The 16,167-nt window shown below is 41.2% G+C and overlaps 1 protein-coding gene across 1 annotated transcript in view; it reads right to left on the bottom strand.

Annotated features, from left to right (window-relative positions):
* LOC104385735 (ankyrin repeat and KH domain-containing protein 1-like) overlaps positions 1-16,167 on the bottom strand; it is a 127,202-nt gene that overhangs the window by 67,932 nt on the left and 43,103 nt on the right. Inside the window, 2 exon segments of the mRNA XM_009994226.1 lie at positions 3-124; positions 2,867-3,023. Of these exon segments, the coding sequence (XP_009992528.1) occupies positions 3-124; positions 2,867-3,023 (279 nt within the window).

The raw sequence follows: 16,167 nt of genomic DNA, 5'->3' as shown, positions 1-16,167 counted from the left end.
TGAACAGGCCAAGCAAAGGAGACTTTCCCCTTCTTCAGTGTGTTCATTTACGCTTCTTCCTTCATCGAGCAGCTTCCGGACAGCATTGACATCCCCATCCGAGCACGCTTCCGCCAAGCTGCGACTGGAAAAGCAGTTACTACAGAGTCAGTTAAAAATACACCTGTAAGAGATGGGTAGCTTCCCCGTGCAAGAAGTCTCCCCTTAAAACTCTTGACATTATCCTTACTAGAAAATATACCTTACTAACTTTTTAAAGAAAAAGTATATATACACACACATGATGTCCTTGGGGGAATGGAGATAAAGGCCTTGCTCATGTCTAAATTAGCCCTTGTCCTCCTCAGTTGTGAACTCTCATAAGCTCTTACACAGACTAGATGCAGAGGAGAGTGTTCAAAACCAGGCAATCTGGGGTGTCTGCAAGACGCAGAAGTAAACCTCTCTGATGCTATTCACACTTTGGTGAATGCCAGATGCACTGAGGCTGTGACCACCACAAACTACTGACTAGAGGTACCAATGCAAATTACTAGGAGACATAAAGCCAAAAGGTGAACAATCTAGTATCATAGAGACCACTGATACTGAATAATGCAACAAGACAAAATTCTCCCTGTAGTTTCTCTTGTACAGGGACTATTTCCCTCTCTGCACCAGCCTGAAGATTTTCTTTCTTTTAATTGAAAACAGCAGTTTCTTAATTTCATCAGCCATTTCAAAGAAAAAAAAATACTTACTTTACCTAAGGACATATTAAAGGATTAAAGGAGAGGAGCCTTACAAACATTTACTTTCATGTACCATTAGTAGCATATTACAGAAGTTTTGAGATAGCTGAAATAAGCCAATGGAACTGCACATTTTTTAAATGGCAATAACCACACAAATCCTACCCGGAACACTACTAAGTCATCCTTAAAAAAATATGTAAGAGGTAATTACAAGATAAGAGTCAGAAGGAAAAAGACAAGACAAACCCTGGGTTCTTGTCATCTCATGGCTCAGAAGTCTATAATCACTACTTCAGCTATCATTAACATCTGAAGTAGAGAGAAGAGCTATCTCCCCCGAAGCTCTAGTGAAGTACACTAACTGATCTCGACAGAGGTGAGCTGAGCTTCAAATTATTTAAAACCACGTTGTCTAAAAAGTCAAACAGTAAAGACAACTGTTAAAGAATTACTAAATACAAGTGTACACAAGAGCAAGTCACGCTCAGTTCCAACTCAGCTGCACTTCTCCAACTAATGATAGAAATTTTATTAAGAAAATATTTGCAGGGAATCATGGTCCCTCAGCCACTGGAAACCAAACCAGTTAATGCCCTGGGCAGGAGGAAGGAAGAGCCTTCTGTTATAAACAGAACAGGATGTGATGCATTCCTGTCAGCATGTCATATTTGAAAGACACGGAAGCTTGCTTCTTAGAAACTAGTACCTTCAGATTCATTAAGAACCTCAAACTTCTACTTTTTTTCTGCAAAAGGGAGAAGTACACTCGGTAAAATTCACTCAAAATGAAGAAAATATTCACTTAAACACAAAGCTCCTTGAGGAAAGCACACGTTTCAATTCTCCATGGCTCTAAGATTGTAATGGTTCAACTATGTTAAGTCCCCGCTTTAAAGGGAACACATTTGCCATGAACCCCAAAATGAAATCAACTGTGCTAGTAGCTGCTAGATAAAAGCTGAGAATCATAGAATTATCATCAAGGTTGGAAGAGACCTTCAAGATCATCAAGTCCAACCATTTGCCCTACAACCCTTAACCACTAAACTGTCTTATGGAACACCGCATCTACCCATTTTTTTTAACACCTCCAGGGATGGTGCCTCCACCACCTCCCTGGGCAGCCTGTTCCAAGGCCTCACCACTCTTTCTGTGAAGAAATTTTTCCTAATATCCAATCTGAACATCCCTTGGCACAGCTTGACCCCATTTCTTGAACTAAAATGTTCAAGCAGGCTTCCCCAGCATATTCTCATCTCCCCAAGTTTTGACCCATAAGTGATTTCTCCACCTTCAATTAGGAAATGAAACGATGTTTGCTCTGTATTTGCATTTACATTTTGAATAATGACTCAAGACTACTGTCCTTACTGTGAACACTTCGTTTTGCAAAAAAGTTTGAATTTCAAAAGGATACCAAATGGAAGGAAACTTAAAACTTTCAATTTTTGATCGTAGATCTGAAGTTCAACAGCATATGCAGTCATACCACCTCAACAGTTTAGGAAATATTTGCATCATTTATCAGAGTAGATGTTGTTTTGGGAACCCTAAAGATGCTTTGAAATTACCAATGTAGAAAAAAGCTTTTTGAGGACATAGGACAAATTCTCAGTTCTGTCATCATGGGAGTTAAATAGGCACGAGGCCATCCTTGTTAATTATCAGTTGTAAAAAGTTATCAGATAATAATAGTTTTATTTTTCCTTAGGTTCCTGAGCAAGATCCCAGGGCAATTTGCTGCCCTGCAAGTATTAGTATTCTAGTCCAACTTATAACACAATGAAGTAAATTCATCACTAGTTTCCAAAGCATGCTGAGGCAGTAATTAGAGAACTGTTATCAAGTTTTCTACAGATAAGAATTTGACCAATTTTTGAAAAATAAATAAAATCTCAAGTACACAGGAAGAGCAGCAGGTTAGAAAGCAACTCTTTTTTTACTTTTCTCTTATACTTTGAAGCCAGTAACCTGACAGGACAGTAGTTACATCTTCAGATTCAATAACTGCTTCTGGCAGCAGTAGAGCAGATACCGAGTACTAATTATAAAATTAAGTAAGTTTGACAAGAAAAAGACAAACTTGCATTCTTTAGTTGGGAAACTGTGGGTGGGGAACTGTCAATACATACTTGTCCACTTGTCCTGCATTGTGATTGTTCTCTGCTCGCATCCGCGTCAGGGCCGCAGCAGCTTCATCCAGCGCGCAGCTGACGGAGGAGGTCAGTCTCCGGAGAACCTCAGGATCTGCGAAGGCTTTGCCATCAGCAGTGGACAATTTACCAATTCCTTCAGTGTACGTTCGTTCATCAGTCAGGTTAGTAGGAAAGTCACACAAAAGAAATGCAAAGACACTAGTTTAGATTTCAGTCACATGCACTAGTAGTTAAAAATCATTTGCAAACATGCCAAAAAATCAGCTACTTAAAGTAACAGTTAACATTTGCCTAAGACCTGAACCTTTAATTAACTAAAATGCAGTAGTAAGAAGTTATTTCTCAACTGCCAGCTTCATTACCTGTCCCAAATTCCTAAATCATACCTCTGAAGAATTAAAAAAACAACATCTCAGGGGAATAAGGATAAGCTATGGGAACTCAAGTCCAAAACCAGAAGTTTGGGAAACAGGTATTATTGCACAGGCTTAGTTTAATATTTTCTGAATGTGAAGAATGTTCCAATTCAAGAAGCAAAGTTATTACACTTCTCCCACCCTACTCCAGCCAAAGGAACAGACTGAGGAACTTCTTAAGTTTCTTTTTAAAAAATAGGTTTTTTCTACAAGACTAATGGTGAAGGCCAATACAGAACAGCATCACAAGATGGTACTTATTTACATGGCAGATATAAAATCATAGTACAACTGTGTAGTTTCATTCCACACAGGTTTTACTCTATAGAATTCAGAAAAGCCTGTTTTACAGATGCAAGAATCAATGCACAGTTGCCTCACCATGTGCATATAGTGTGAAGAAATGCACTGATTAAGATTATCCACTCTCCCTCCAAAAATCAACATCACATGGTATAAAAAGCTAACAGTTCCCGGTTTATAGATGACCTACCCTCACCAGTGAGGAATCCGTAACTCTCAATTCCTTAGCTGTTGAATGGGGTCAAATTAGATACAAGCCTCTTAAAATAATGCATCTGATACCTCAGATTTTCTCTCTGCAACACTGAGTTACACCATTTCTCCCACAACCCAGCCTGTAATTATTACAGAGTAAAAACTGAAGTCATACTTGGAAATTTTTTAACATTGTCTTCAAACAAAGTATTTCCCCAGTTTTAGAGCATCCATTTCTATTACTGTAAGAACCAGTACTTACCAAATTTCTCCAGCCTAAAAAACAACTGAGGCCAGCATATGCTAGGCACACACTGTTACATGACTCTACATCACTGCTGCAGTGCTGGCAGGTATTGGCTTACAGTATTTAAACTCAGAGAAGTGCCCCTACCCTGTCTTCAAGGTAGACACCTACGATGGGGTGTAGAAGTTTACTTGGCCAGCTGAAACTGAACATGTGCTATGAAGATTGAGGAGCCGTTTAAAATACTTGGTCAGATTTCTCCAGCTCTCACACCCTACACCTCTGGATCACTTCAGCATTGTCAAGAGGCTATGAAAAACAATTTATAATTAAGTTCCCACTCCACAATAAAATGAGAAATTACTACCAGATCTGATCACACCATACCCATCAGGTTTTTGAGGACTGTCTAACACACTGCACAGCAAACGGAGCAGCAAAACATAGTGCCAGACTCTTGACTTCATGTACCTGAAGGGGCTACCAGACATACGCTCCTTCCACCTTCAAGCTGTTGAGCCTACAACCTCTCTAGTCACTGCTATTATATACAGTGAGGCTATAAAACACAAGCCTCCAACACCACAGCTCACACCTCACAGATGAATATAAACCTAATTTATTGTTGGTTTAAGAGGGATGCAAGTCATGCTGGCTCTGCAGTTGCAGCAGGTGGGACAGCAGGGGACAGTCACTGCCAACCATGCCGAGGCATCAACTTAGTACCAAACACACAGAGAAAGTGAGGGATTTGCTTCCCTAGGACAACTCATTGAACAAGTACACAATGTTTACATTAGCTATTTCTGATGGCAGTGCTGGCTTGCAGTGTCCATAGAAGTACTGCTGGATGTCTTTGAGTGATCTGCTCCAGTTTTTGTCCTGCTCTGGAAGGGGAGTTGAACTCGATCTTTGGAAGTCCCTTGAAACCCCTGACATCCTGTGGTTCTGTGATACTGCTTAAGTAAAGAAAGGGAATTCAGTCTTCACAACTCAGCACTGAAGACTCATCTAGGATGCTGCAACCAAAGCTGAACGCCATGGCAAGCAAAGTGGAAAAGTACTCAAGAGAAATCCACAGAACTTAGGAAAGTGACCCTGAACAAAGGCTAAAAAAGTCTAGCTTTAGTTTAGGAGAAGCAGCACAACAGCAGTTTCCATACACTTAGAAGGGTCTCATGAAGGAGCTGGTGAATAGCTCTACTGCTAGCAAAAGAAGTGAGAAATAAAAAGTCTGGCCAAAAAAACCAAAAAGGCAATCAAACCACCCCAAAACAAAAATACCAACATGACATGACTATCTGAAATTAAACTGGGTATCTTGATAATTTCTAATCACGAAGGCAGCAGCTCATACAGGTTACCAGAATCTTACTGCTGTAATGCTCACTTACCTTTAATCTCTGATGCAATTGTTTTTGTGACTAGTTCATAACCATCTGCTTATGTCACTCTCCAAGGTGTTTAAGATACCTCATACATATAGGGACAGATCCACAGGCAGGTGGCTGGACCACAACTCTTTTGTCCCCACCCATCCAATGAACACTGAAAGCATCCTCAAGACCATTCTTCACATTTGCTCAAGTTCATCCTTCTTGCACACTCACTAACATGTTACTGATCTGACACTACCTGAACTCCAACCAAATGTCTGACATTCTGTGCCTCCTGCAGAGCAACAACACATTTTCAGGATTTAAGAGGTCATCTTTTAATGTACCGATCACTGTTGCAGAATAAGTTAGAAAAAAGAACATGGGAGCCACAACAGACTGTTTTTTACTAAAAACAGTCTACAGTCTTTAACCATATGGAGATGGTGATGTTCCTAGTGCAAAGTCACAGCTTACCACTAAAATTAAGAACATGTTCATAAACAAAAAGGAAGTACCTTCCATACAACATGAGCTGCCACACAAAGGCCAAAAAGTTGTATTTAAAACTAAATGGATAAATAAATTTTAATTTTTTAAAAATTTCTTTTAAAATTTCTTTTTAAAAATAAAATTTATTTTTAAAAAATAAAAATTCATTTTTAAATAAATGGATGTTCATGGAAGGCACGGGCTTTACTAAGAATAGTGGCCCTGGAAGTCACCAGTTAGGGACTTTCCTGAACAAGAGACTACTGGAAAAATAAGAGATAAAATACCTTGTACTGTGATTTTAGTATCCTCAAGTGTCCACAGGTAGCCCAGGGGACAGGGAGCTAGACACGTCTTCAGTTTGCCTTTGTGGGGAAGTTCTTTAGCTGAACACTTTCTGCTGAAGCCAGTGTCTTCACAAACCCCAGCAGGGACAGCGCCAGCAGCACTATCCAGCAAGTGAAAAGAGAGCTCTTAACCATCCACTTGGGCAGGAGCAATTCTTGCTATCAGTACAGGCTGGGGGATGATATGATAGAGAAAGAGACGCAGGGCAACTGGCGGATGAAAAGTTGGACATGAGCAAACAATGCACACTTGCAGCCCAGATGGCCAGTTGCATCCTGGGCTGCACCAAAAGAAGTGTGGCCAGAAGGTAGAGGGAGGTGCCCCTCTACTCCACTCCCGTAAGACCCCATCTGGAGTACTGTGTCCAGCTCTTGGGTCCTCAATACAAGAGGGCCATAGACCTGTTGGAACAAGTCCAGAGAAGGGCCACAAAAATTATCAGAGGGCTGGAGTACCTCTCCTATGAAGACAAGCTGAGAGAGCCGGGGTTGTTCAGCCTGGAGAAGAGAAGGCACCAGGGAGACCTTAGAGCACCTGCCAGTGCCGGAAGGGGCTATGGGAAAGCTTGGGAGGGGTTGTTTACAAGGGTGTGTAGTTATAGGACAAGTGGCAGTGATCATAAACTAGAGAAGGATAGATTTAGATTAGGAAGAAGTTCTTCACGATCAGGGTGATGAAGCACTGGAACAGGTTGCCCAGCAATGTAGTGGAGGGGTCCTCCTTGGAAACATTCAAGGTCAGGCTCAACCATGCTCTGAGCAACCTGATCTGTCAAAAAGGTCCCTGCACACTGTGCAGGGGGGAGTGTGTGTGTGTGCTGGAATAGATGATCTTTAACAGTCCCTTCCAACCCCACACATTCTGTGGTTCTATGAAATGAGCTGGTAACCTTTCCATGTGTAGTAGTTTCTAGGTAGTAGCTCCTAATTATCACCATTTAAAATATCTTAAAAAAAAAAATTACTCTATTATGGAGCTCACAGTTAAGTCCCTCATGTCACACACAACTAGTGTCAACACATGCTTTGAACATCAAAAGAGATTGCTCCAAAGAGATCAACAAATCTAAGCCTAAGAGGTAACATTCAGTAATCCTCACAAAAAACTGCAGACTCAGTGGTGATTATGTTCCCTCCCAGCCACTTCCAGTATCCTGTATGTTTTAACACACACTTGAGGCCATTCACATGCTAACATGTCCAATTTATGATCTCATGTTCATCGCAAACTCGAATTCAACTTCAGCTCAGGTGGTCCTGGAATTGTGGCCCAATAACATGTCCTTTTTTTTTTTTTTTTTTTAATGGTATTTCAAGAACCATTCTACAAGGTCTCCAGTGGCTTAACTCAAATTCTTTCTTGACACAGGTATGGCTCCCCTAATAGCTTATCAGAGGAATCCAGTTCAGGCACATGAAGAGCAGAACCTAAGGGAAGTTGTCCTAAAGAAATGAGATTTCACAGGACCTTTTAATCCCCATGTGTAAGTTTATTTCTGGTAACACTTTGGAGCAGTGCAGCATATGCAGAAAATCACCAGTAGCAGAAACAAGCAAAAAAATGTATCAGTCATCTACCCACCAGCAGGCTGCTCTCTGCCACCTCATAACTTCCTGCTTTTGAGTATGATCACAGAAAATTACCTTTTGATTCTCCATATAACCAAGCAAAAGTGTGCTTCACTCCTCTCTGATTATATAAAAATTATTTTCATATTACATCATTTTCAGAGTCAGTAAACCACAGTATACTGTTGAAAGCACACTCAGTATAACCTACACTGATCTTCTGGCAAACCCAGGAAAAAACAAGGAATGAGCTCTAACTCACTGCTGCCATTTAATGCCTAAACAAGGTTTGCAAAAAAACCCCAAACCAACAAAAATCCAACCAACAACAAAACACCACCAATAAAAAAGCAACAACAACAAAAAAAACAAACCCAGAAAAAAACCATAAATCATCAACAAAACATGATGGAACATCCATCTCTGAAAAAAAAAAAATGACCACCCCAACAACCCCCAGAAACCCAACTAGCTACTTCAGAAATTATAAAATGCCATTTACATCTGCATTGCAATAAACTTTATCATCTTACCCTATCAGCCAAATCCAAGAACACCTTGATTATGGCCCAACACATTCTTGAAAAGGTATCTGAACCACTTGGCAATATGCTTCCTAATCACTACGTAACTGATTATCACACATTCCTGTGCCTTTATGTATGAGATTACCCATTAGGTCTTACCTAAGCATACCATTTCATTGATGATCTTCTTCTCTTTAGATGTCAATAAATGTTTTGAACAATAAAATAACATTAACTAAATTGGCTGGGTTCCCTTTCCTGCTCTGCATTCTTACTAAATTGGTCTTTCTGCACTGTGTGATACTCAAAGACAGGAAACCTTAATCCCTATGTAACAGAGAGAGTTAATCCTCCTGTAGGGGACCTTAACAAAAGCCTTGGAGAAGTTCAGGTAGATGATGTCCACTCCTTGCTCTGCATCAACCAAGCAGGTGACTTTGTCACCGAAGGGGATCAGGTTTGTCAAGCACGATTTGCCCATGGTAAATCCATGTTGGCTTTTCCCAATCACTTGCTTCAGCTGACTTGTGACAATCTCTAGGAGGATCTGCTCCATGAACTTTCCAAAGGACTGAAGTGAGGATAATGGGTCTATAATTACCTGAGTCCTCCTTTGGACCCTTCTAATACATGAGGCCTTCTTCCAGCCTTCAGGGATGTCTTCTGATCTCCACAACTTCTCAAAGATATGGAGAGCAGCTTTGCAATGACATCAGCTGCTCTCTCAACACCCTAGGGTGGATGGCATCAGGGCCCATCCATTTGTCTGGGTCAAGCTCCTGTAATAGTTGACACACCAGTTCTTCCTTCACTGATAGCAGGTTGGTGCCTGCAGCATCCTGGACTTTTGTTCCTATGGCCTGTGAACCAACAGCACTGGCAAAGACAGAGGTGAATCACAGAATCAGAAGGAAAAGACCTGGCTGGAAAAGACCTTTAAGATCATCAAGTCCAGCCTATGACCTAACACCACCACATCAGCCAGACTACGGCATTAAGTGCCACTTTCAGCCTTTCTTTTGCAGGTGAAGAAGGTGTTGAGGACCTCTGCCTTTTCAGCATTGTTGCTGGTTCACCTTTCCTGTTTAATAGTGGGCCAATACTATTCCTCTGTTTCTGCTTGCGGTTAACATATCTGAAGAATCCTTTATTGAAGTTTTTGACAACTCTGGCTAACGTCAGCTCAAGCCAAGCTTTTGCTTTCCTAACTGCATCTCTGCATACCATGGCAATGCCCTTGTAATTTCCAACCAGTAATGTTCCACTTTTCTACCTCTGGAACATTTCCCTTTTGGTTCTGAGCAGACCCAGAAACTCCCAGTTATGCCAAGGGGGTCTCGTGCTCCTCCTACTTCCCTTGCCTTTAGAGGGTATGAACCAGTTTTACTTTTCTAGGAGAGTGTACTTGAACAACTCCCAGCACTCACTAGCTCCTTTACCCTCCATGGAAGCTTCCCTCGGGATTCCTTCCAACTGAGGCCTGAGTGAGCTGAAGTTTGCTCTTATACAATCCAAAACCTCTGTCCTGGAATTAACCTTCATGGTGCTCAGCAGGATCCCAAACTCCACCATTCTGTGGTCACTGCAGCAAACTCTGTCACTAACCGAGATATTACAGAGCAGGATTTCTAGGTTAGTGAGTAGTAAGTCCAGCTGTGCCCCATTCCTGGTTGGCTCATCCAACTGGTGTGAGGAAGCAGTCTGCTACACATTCCAGGAACTTGATGGATGTCAGGTGAGCTGCAGTGTTGTTCCTCCAGCAAATGTCTGGGTATTTAAAGTCTCCCATAAGGACCAGGCTGTGTTGACCCAAAGCTTGCCTGAGTGACCCGACTGTCGCTTCATGGGCCACGTTGTCTTGGTTTGGGGGTCAGTAACAGATGCCTACTGTAAGGTCTCCCTTGGAGATGAGCCCTCTAATTTTGACCCAGAGGCATTCAATAGGGCTACCATAATTACCACAGTTGACTTATATACATTCAAGGTTTTCCTTAACATAGAGCATGACTCCTCCACCTCTTCTCCCCTGCCTGTCTTTACAGCCTGTTCCATCTATCAGGGTCCTCCAGTTGTGTGAATCATCCCACCACATTTCAGTTATTCCTATGATGTCATAACTATCTGACTCAGCACAGAGCTCCACTTCCTTCTGCTTATTTCCCAGACTCTTTCTTTGTACACATACATTTCAGGACACCAATCTTCTGGTTCTCATTTAAGGAGACAGCTGAGGCACATTGTATACTACTCTTGGCCTGATTTAATCTGCAATCAGTTGTAGTGGTGATGGTGGAGTGATCATTGCCATTCTGAATTCCTCCCCCCAGGTCCTTCAGTTTAAAGCCTGCCTCACCAAGTTGGCCAGCCTGATGCTAAAGATTCCCCTGCCTCTCTTAGAGAGGAGGATTCCATCGCTTCCTAGCAGGTTGTAGTCCTCATAGAAGGACCCGTTTACAAAAAAGCCAAAATCCTCACAGCAACCTCCAGCCTCAAAGCCAGAAGTTGATCTGCATTATGTGTCTGTTCCTGACTGCCCCCGATCCTTGAACTGGTAATACTGAGGAAAAGATAACTTGGGCACCGTAACTCTTGACTTTCTTCCCCAGGGCCTTAAAGTCCTTCTTGATTCTGCCCAAGTTTGGTCTTAAAGTGTCGTTTGTGCCCACATGAAAGAGTAAGAGGGGACAGTAGTCCATGGTCTTGAGAAGTTGTGGCACCAACTTGGCCACATCTCGGACCTTAGGAAGGCAGCAAACCTCAGGGGATCTCCTGTGGGTCTGCAGGTGCGCCCTTCAGTGCCCTTTAATGAGTCTCCCACTACAAGTACATGATGTTTCTTTTTGCTGTATCTGCTGTGTGCTGTTGGTTCTGTTGTATCTTGTGGGCCTTGCAATTCCCTGGATGCGGCTTTATTAACATTTTCACTTCCCTCATCCTCTATCTCCAGAGCCCTGTATCTGTTTTGTAGGGGCACCTGGGAAGATGAGGGAGGTCTAGAGGGGACTCACCTGCTGCCCTAACTGAGACGAGCTTCCATTCCACCCTGTCATCTCTTAGGTCCCCTCCTTCTGCCTGCTTCAGTCCTTTACACTCATGTATTTGAAGAGCATTTCTCGGTAAACTAACCCACACCAAAAGGCTGATCCAAAGCAGCCAGAGTCTGTTATTAGCCCTGCCTTATCTCTATCCAGGCAAAAACTTCAGAACCTTAACACAACGTGTAAGCTCTACTTCAGCAAAGTCATGTCTGCTACTGTGTTACATCAGAGCTGGATCATGTGCATTAACTCAATTTCACACTTTTGAGATGCATTTAAGCAACTGTGCCTGGCCAGTTGGCCCCCAGAGAAGGGCTGTGGCCATGTAGTGCACAGTAACTGCAAAAGGTCTCTGCAGTAGGTCTAGCTTTCTCTGGAAGAGCTGGTCTTCCTCAGCCTGTAGAGTTGTTCCAACCCTATAGAGTTGTTCAACCCTGTAACTACTACAATATGCCTGGAAATCCCAAACAGCTACGGAAAAACTTCAACATTTGCCAAGTAGAGTACCTGTAGAGAAGAACAGTCTTCCTCATGGATAGAATCAGCAGAGGAGAACCTCTGCATAGCTTAGGCACTGTGTGCCCATCTGACTGTAGAAAGGCTCAGCATCACTCCTTCAGAAAGCCTTTGCCACCTTCAAAATCACAATAAAATAATTATCCTACAAATAGTTCTTGCTGGCTTAACGTGACAGCAGGAGCTGACACGATGGCAGAAAGACAGCTTTCATTGCTTTGGAAAGGAAACTGGATGTGCTTTAATTCAGACCCAAAAGGATGAAACAATCAGACAACTGATGGCAGCGCTACTCCTTTAAATCCTGGCACATCTGAAACATGCCCACAAGATGGCAAAAAGCTCGTAGAAATAGACAAATTTTCTTTGACTTGTGAAGGAGAAAAGGAAGGTGGCATGTTCCAAATCCCTTAGAAGAAAAAACCTGCCAGGGAAAGACAAGACAGTAACATCTCTTGATTGCAACCACAGACTGAGAAGAAACATTTTTATCAAGTACAGGTGAACTATTATGACCACAACTAACTAAACCCTGTAGAAGTTTAATCCTTCCACATCCAAAAAATGCTATTTTTTGCTTAGCTCCCTGAAAAATGTGTTTGTTCTTTGAAAGTTCTCATTTTGAAGACATTTTAATGTAGATACAGCCTATAGTTTCTTTTTGAGAAAAACATTAACCAGAATGTTTCTCCATTTTTCAATTGGTCATTCCAATACCATTAGTTCCAGGCAGAGAGTAGTAGAGATTCAATAAAGGTTGGATTTACTTGAGCTTTGTTTTCTAAAACACTAAAAAGCTACATTGAGGCTTTCAGTCTTTTCAAAGTCAAGCACATTTTCACAATCTTCACCACCAAGTACCAAAATGATAGTTTGATCTTAGCTCCAGTGCAGTGAAAACAGACTCTGCACCCTTAATATCCCCATTGTAATTATGCTAAACACAATAATTTATCCTAATATACATTTGATACAAACTGCCATTATTAAACTTTATTTTCCCCCCTCTGTCACAGAGTACGTGGCACAAACAATTCACTGGCTGCAACTTCTCTTTTTATTCTTCTCAATTAGTATTTGAATATGCTAAATAAAACTCATTTAGCATGAAATTAAGAGCTACAGCTTGAGAGTTTGGTGGGGTTTTTTTCTGACTAATTAGCATCTTCCAGTATTTCAGGTGGCACCATCACTGTTTGCCACAGACTTCCACAGTTTTCAGTTTCTACTAGTCAGATGACTGACAGCAAACAATCACACCCCAAAGCAACATTTTCAATGCTATCTGAAAAATCATGATCAGATCATCTGCTAAGCATTTTCTGACAAAAGCAGAAATTATTTTCTTCTCTTGTTGCATTTCATGGTCTGAACCTCAACGTATCCATTTCTTCACAAATCTCCACTCCTAAAAATCATAGGGACTCACTCACTCAAGCAATATCCACAAATGAAAGACAATGTCTGAAGAAAACTGAAAAGCCATCACACCTCACACATGCCATTGGACAAAATTACCATTCACTCCAGCTTCAAATTTTCACTTGTTTGATTCTGCAAACTCTTAATATTATATGTGCATTTACACATACTTCAATGCAGTTGTCAGAACAGGAGCCAGAGATCTCGATGACATTTCTCTCTGCTTTCCAGTATGGCAACTGTAACAGGGCACTAATTTTTTGGAATCAAAATCTAGCAAGTACTTTTCCAGCTACAATTAGCTCTTACTGTTATTTTGGCAGCATTTTGATGATAAGGGTCTCCTTCTTTGGGATCCTCTGCTTTTACATCAGTGGGCTCAGACATCTCAAAATCTGAAAACTAATTTTCTGTATTTCAGCACAAACACTAATTCACAGGATCACAGAGTCACCAAGGCTGGAAAAGACCTTTAAGATCAAGTCCAACCTATGACCAACACCATCACATCAGCCAGACCATGGCATTAAGTGCCTCTTTCAGCCTTTCCCTGAACACATCCAGGGATGGTGCCTCCACCTGGATAGTCCATTCCAACATCTAATCACCTTCTCCATGAGGAAGTGCTTTCTAAGCCCTAATTCTTGCTTAACTAGTCAATACTCATTAACATTTAAATTTCTGTTGAGAGTTTCCCCATTAGATTTACATTTAGTCTGATGTTACTTCAATACCAGGTTACCTAGTCAGGTAATTTCCAACACTAGTCAGGAGCTTCCACTTTTACTAAAGCCTGGAATCACTGTAAGCAATGAAAAACCAGCTCCACATAGACTTAGATGTTTGTAGCAAAATTCCAACATCCTCAAATAGTCTGCAATTTCATTTAATTCCTCTCCACCAACCCAATCCTTTGTTTTCAGAATGAAAGAAAGAATACTGGTATTTGTATATATATGGAATACCACACATGTTTGATCTTAAAATACTAAAATGAAATATTAGCTTCATCCTTGTGACAGTTTTATTACCACATCATAGTTCAAATAGGAAAGAATAATACCAGATAATTTATCCATATAATTATCTGCTCATACGCTTCACCGTATTTAAATTCCTGATGATGACAGACTTTGCTACAGCCTAACTTTCCATTTTTCTATTCATTCGATCTTTTCAGGCTTTCACCTGGCATCCATTTTCTCCCACTGTATGAAAATCGAGTTACCTCTTCTAAAGCTGAAATAACATGACCTCTTCTGTGTCACTGCCAGAAAGATGACTCAGTGTTCCTCCTCTCCCACCAACCCCCATTGCCCTCACACTTGGGAAAAGATGAGGGAGCTTTACATTAGTGCAGCAAGATGAATTTGACCAGCAAAGGGTCTTTCCAGCCCCCAGCAGAACTGGCAAGAGGAGAGAAAACTGCACAGCCAGGAATAGAAGATTCCTGCCTGATGGTGACAGCAGATAGCCACTAAATCACTTTAGCCACCTCTGACACCTTCCCCCCGTGCAATTAATTCAGAATGTTCAAGTTTTAAAAGATACTTGATTAGGAAACATAGCAAAAAATCAAACCTTTCAATTTTTCAAGATTTTGTTTCTATTAAATCTCTAGCAAAGAAACATTTGCCTTACAACAAGGTGACAAATTCCTAGAGGCAATCCTCAACACTGCTAATTTGTTACAGCAGCCAGGATCTTCAGACACATTCATCTCATACGTGCACAAAAACATGCTGATCACTCAACCAAATGCACTTTAATCCTATATATGTTAATGTAGTTAATACAGAAGCATCATTAATTACTCCTGTGTCATAGTTACAGATATACTTCAGCAGCAGGAAATGTTTTCACCCATCTCTCTGTGGATAAGCATCTGGGAGAGAGATCTGTCTCTTAAATTACCTTGTGCTTTAAAAAAGAAGCTACAATAAGAACAAAAGCAGTAATACAGAAAAAAAAAAAAAAAGTCAGTTTTGTCTCAGTCATCATTTAAACATCAATTCAATTGCTTTAAAGAAAGCAAACTAAAGCTCAAGCAAGAATATGAGAGGACTTGTGGTTCAACAGACATTTTGAAGAACTATATTCAAGTATAAGAAAGAGTTCTTATTTCCTCTAGCTAAGAAGGAAAAATGTAACCCAATTATGAACTGAACAGACATTAATGCTGAACTTGATTAGATCAGTCTGGAGTGTTCACATATTCACTCCTTCTCCTTGTTTGGGTTTTTGGGTTTGTTTTTTAAGTATCTTTGGCAGAACTCAGCCTTGGTCCAAAACCAAGTGAGTACACTCCCCACACCTCTGATAGACTATAACCAATCATGATAAAAAACTAGCTGATATGCACTGAAAATTGCTATGCATATGAAGCCCTGGACTGAAGCTCTTACTCTTTACCTATGCCAGGCTTCAGTTGACATTGAACACCAGTGTTGTCTCATCTTTGATTCCACAGCAACCCTGCTGGCCTAAGAATCTGCTCAGCAAACACATTCAAGAGGCAACAAGATGGAAAAGTAAGATAGAAAGGAGAGGAGAAAGGAGTATTTCCTCAGCCCCAGGACTTCGCACCAGAAGAAGCAGCTTTGTTTCTTCACGGAACCTGGCTTTTTTTTTTTAAGTGCAGTGCAAAAGACATGAAGCTCAACTAGATCTTTACAAGGTGTGGCAACAAGCTGGAGACAAGGGCAAATGTGAAGTTTTGCATCTGGGAAGAACCAGCCCCATGTATCAGTACAGGTTGGGGGTGACCTGCTGGAGAGCAGCTCTGGGGAGAAGGACCTCAGGGTCCTGGTGGACAACAGGATGACCATG

Source organism: Chaetura pelagica, unplaced genomic scaffold (assembly GCF_000747805.2).
Source record: "Chaetura pelagica isolate M959 unplaced genomic scaffold, ChaPel_1.0 scaffold183, whole genome shotgun sequence".
NCBI lineage: Eukaryota > Metazoa > Chordata > Aves > Apodiformes > Apodidae > Chaetura > Chaetura pelagica.
This window is presented reverse-complemented; position numbering and strand designations above follow the sequence as displayed.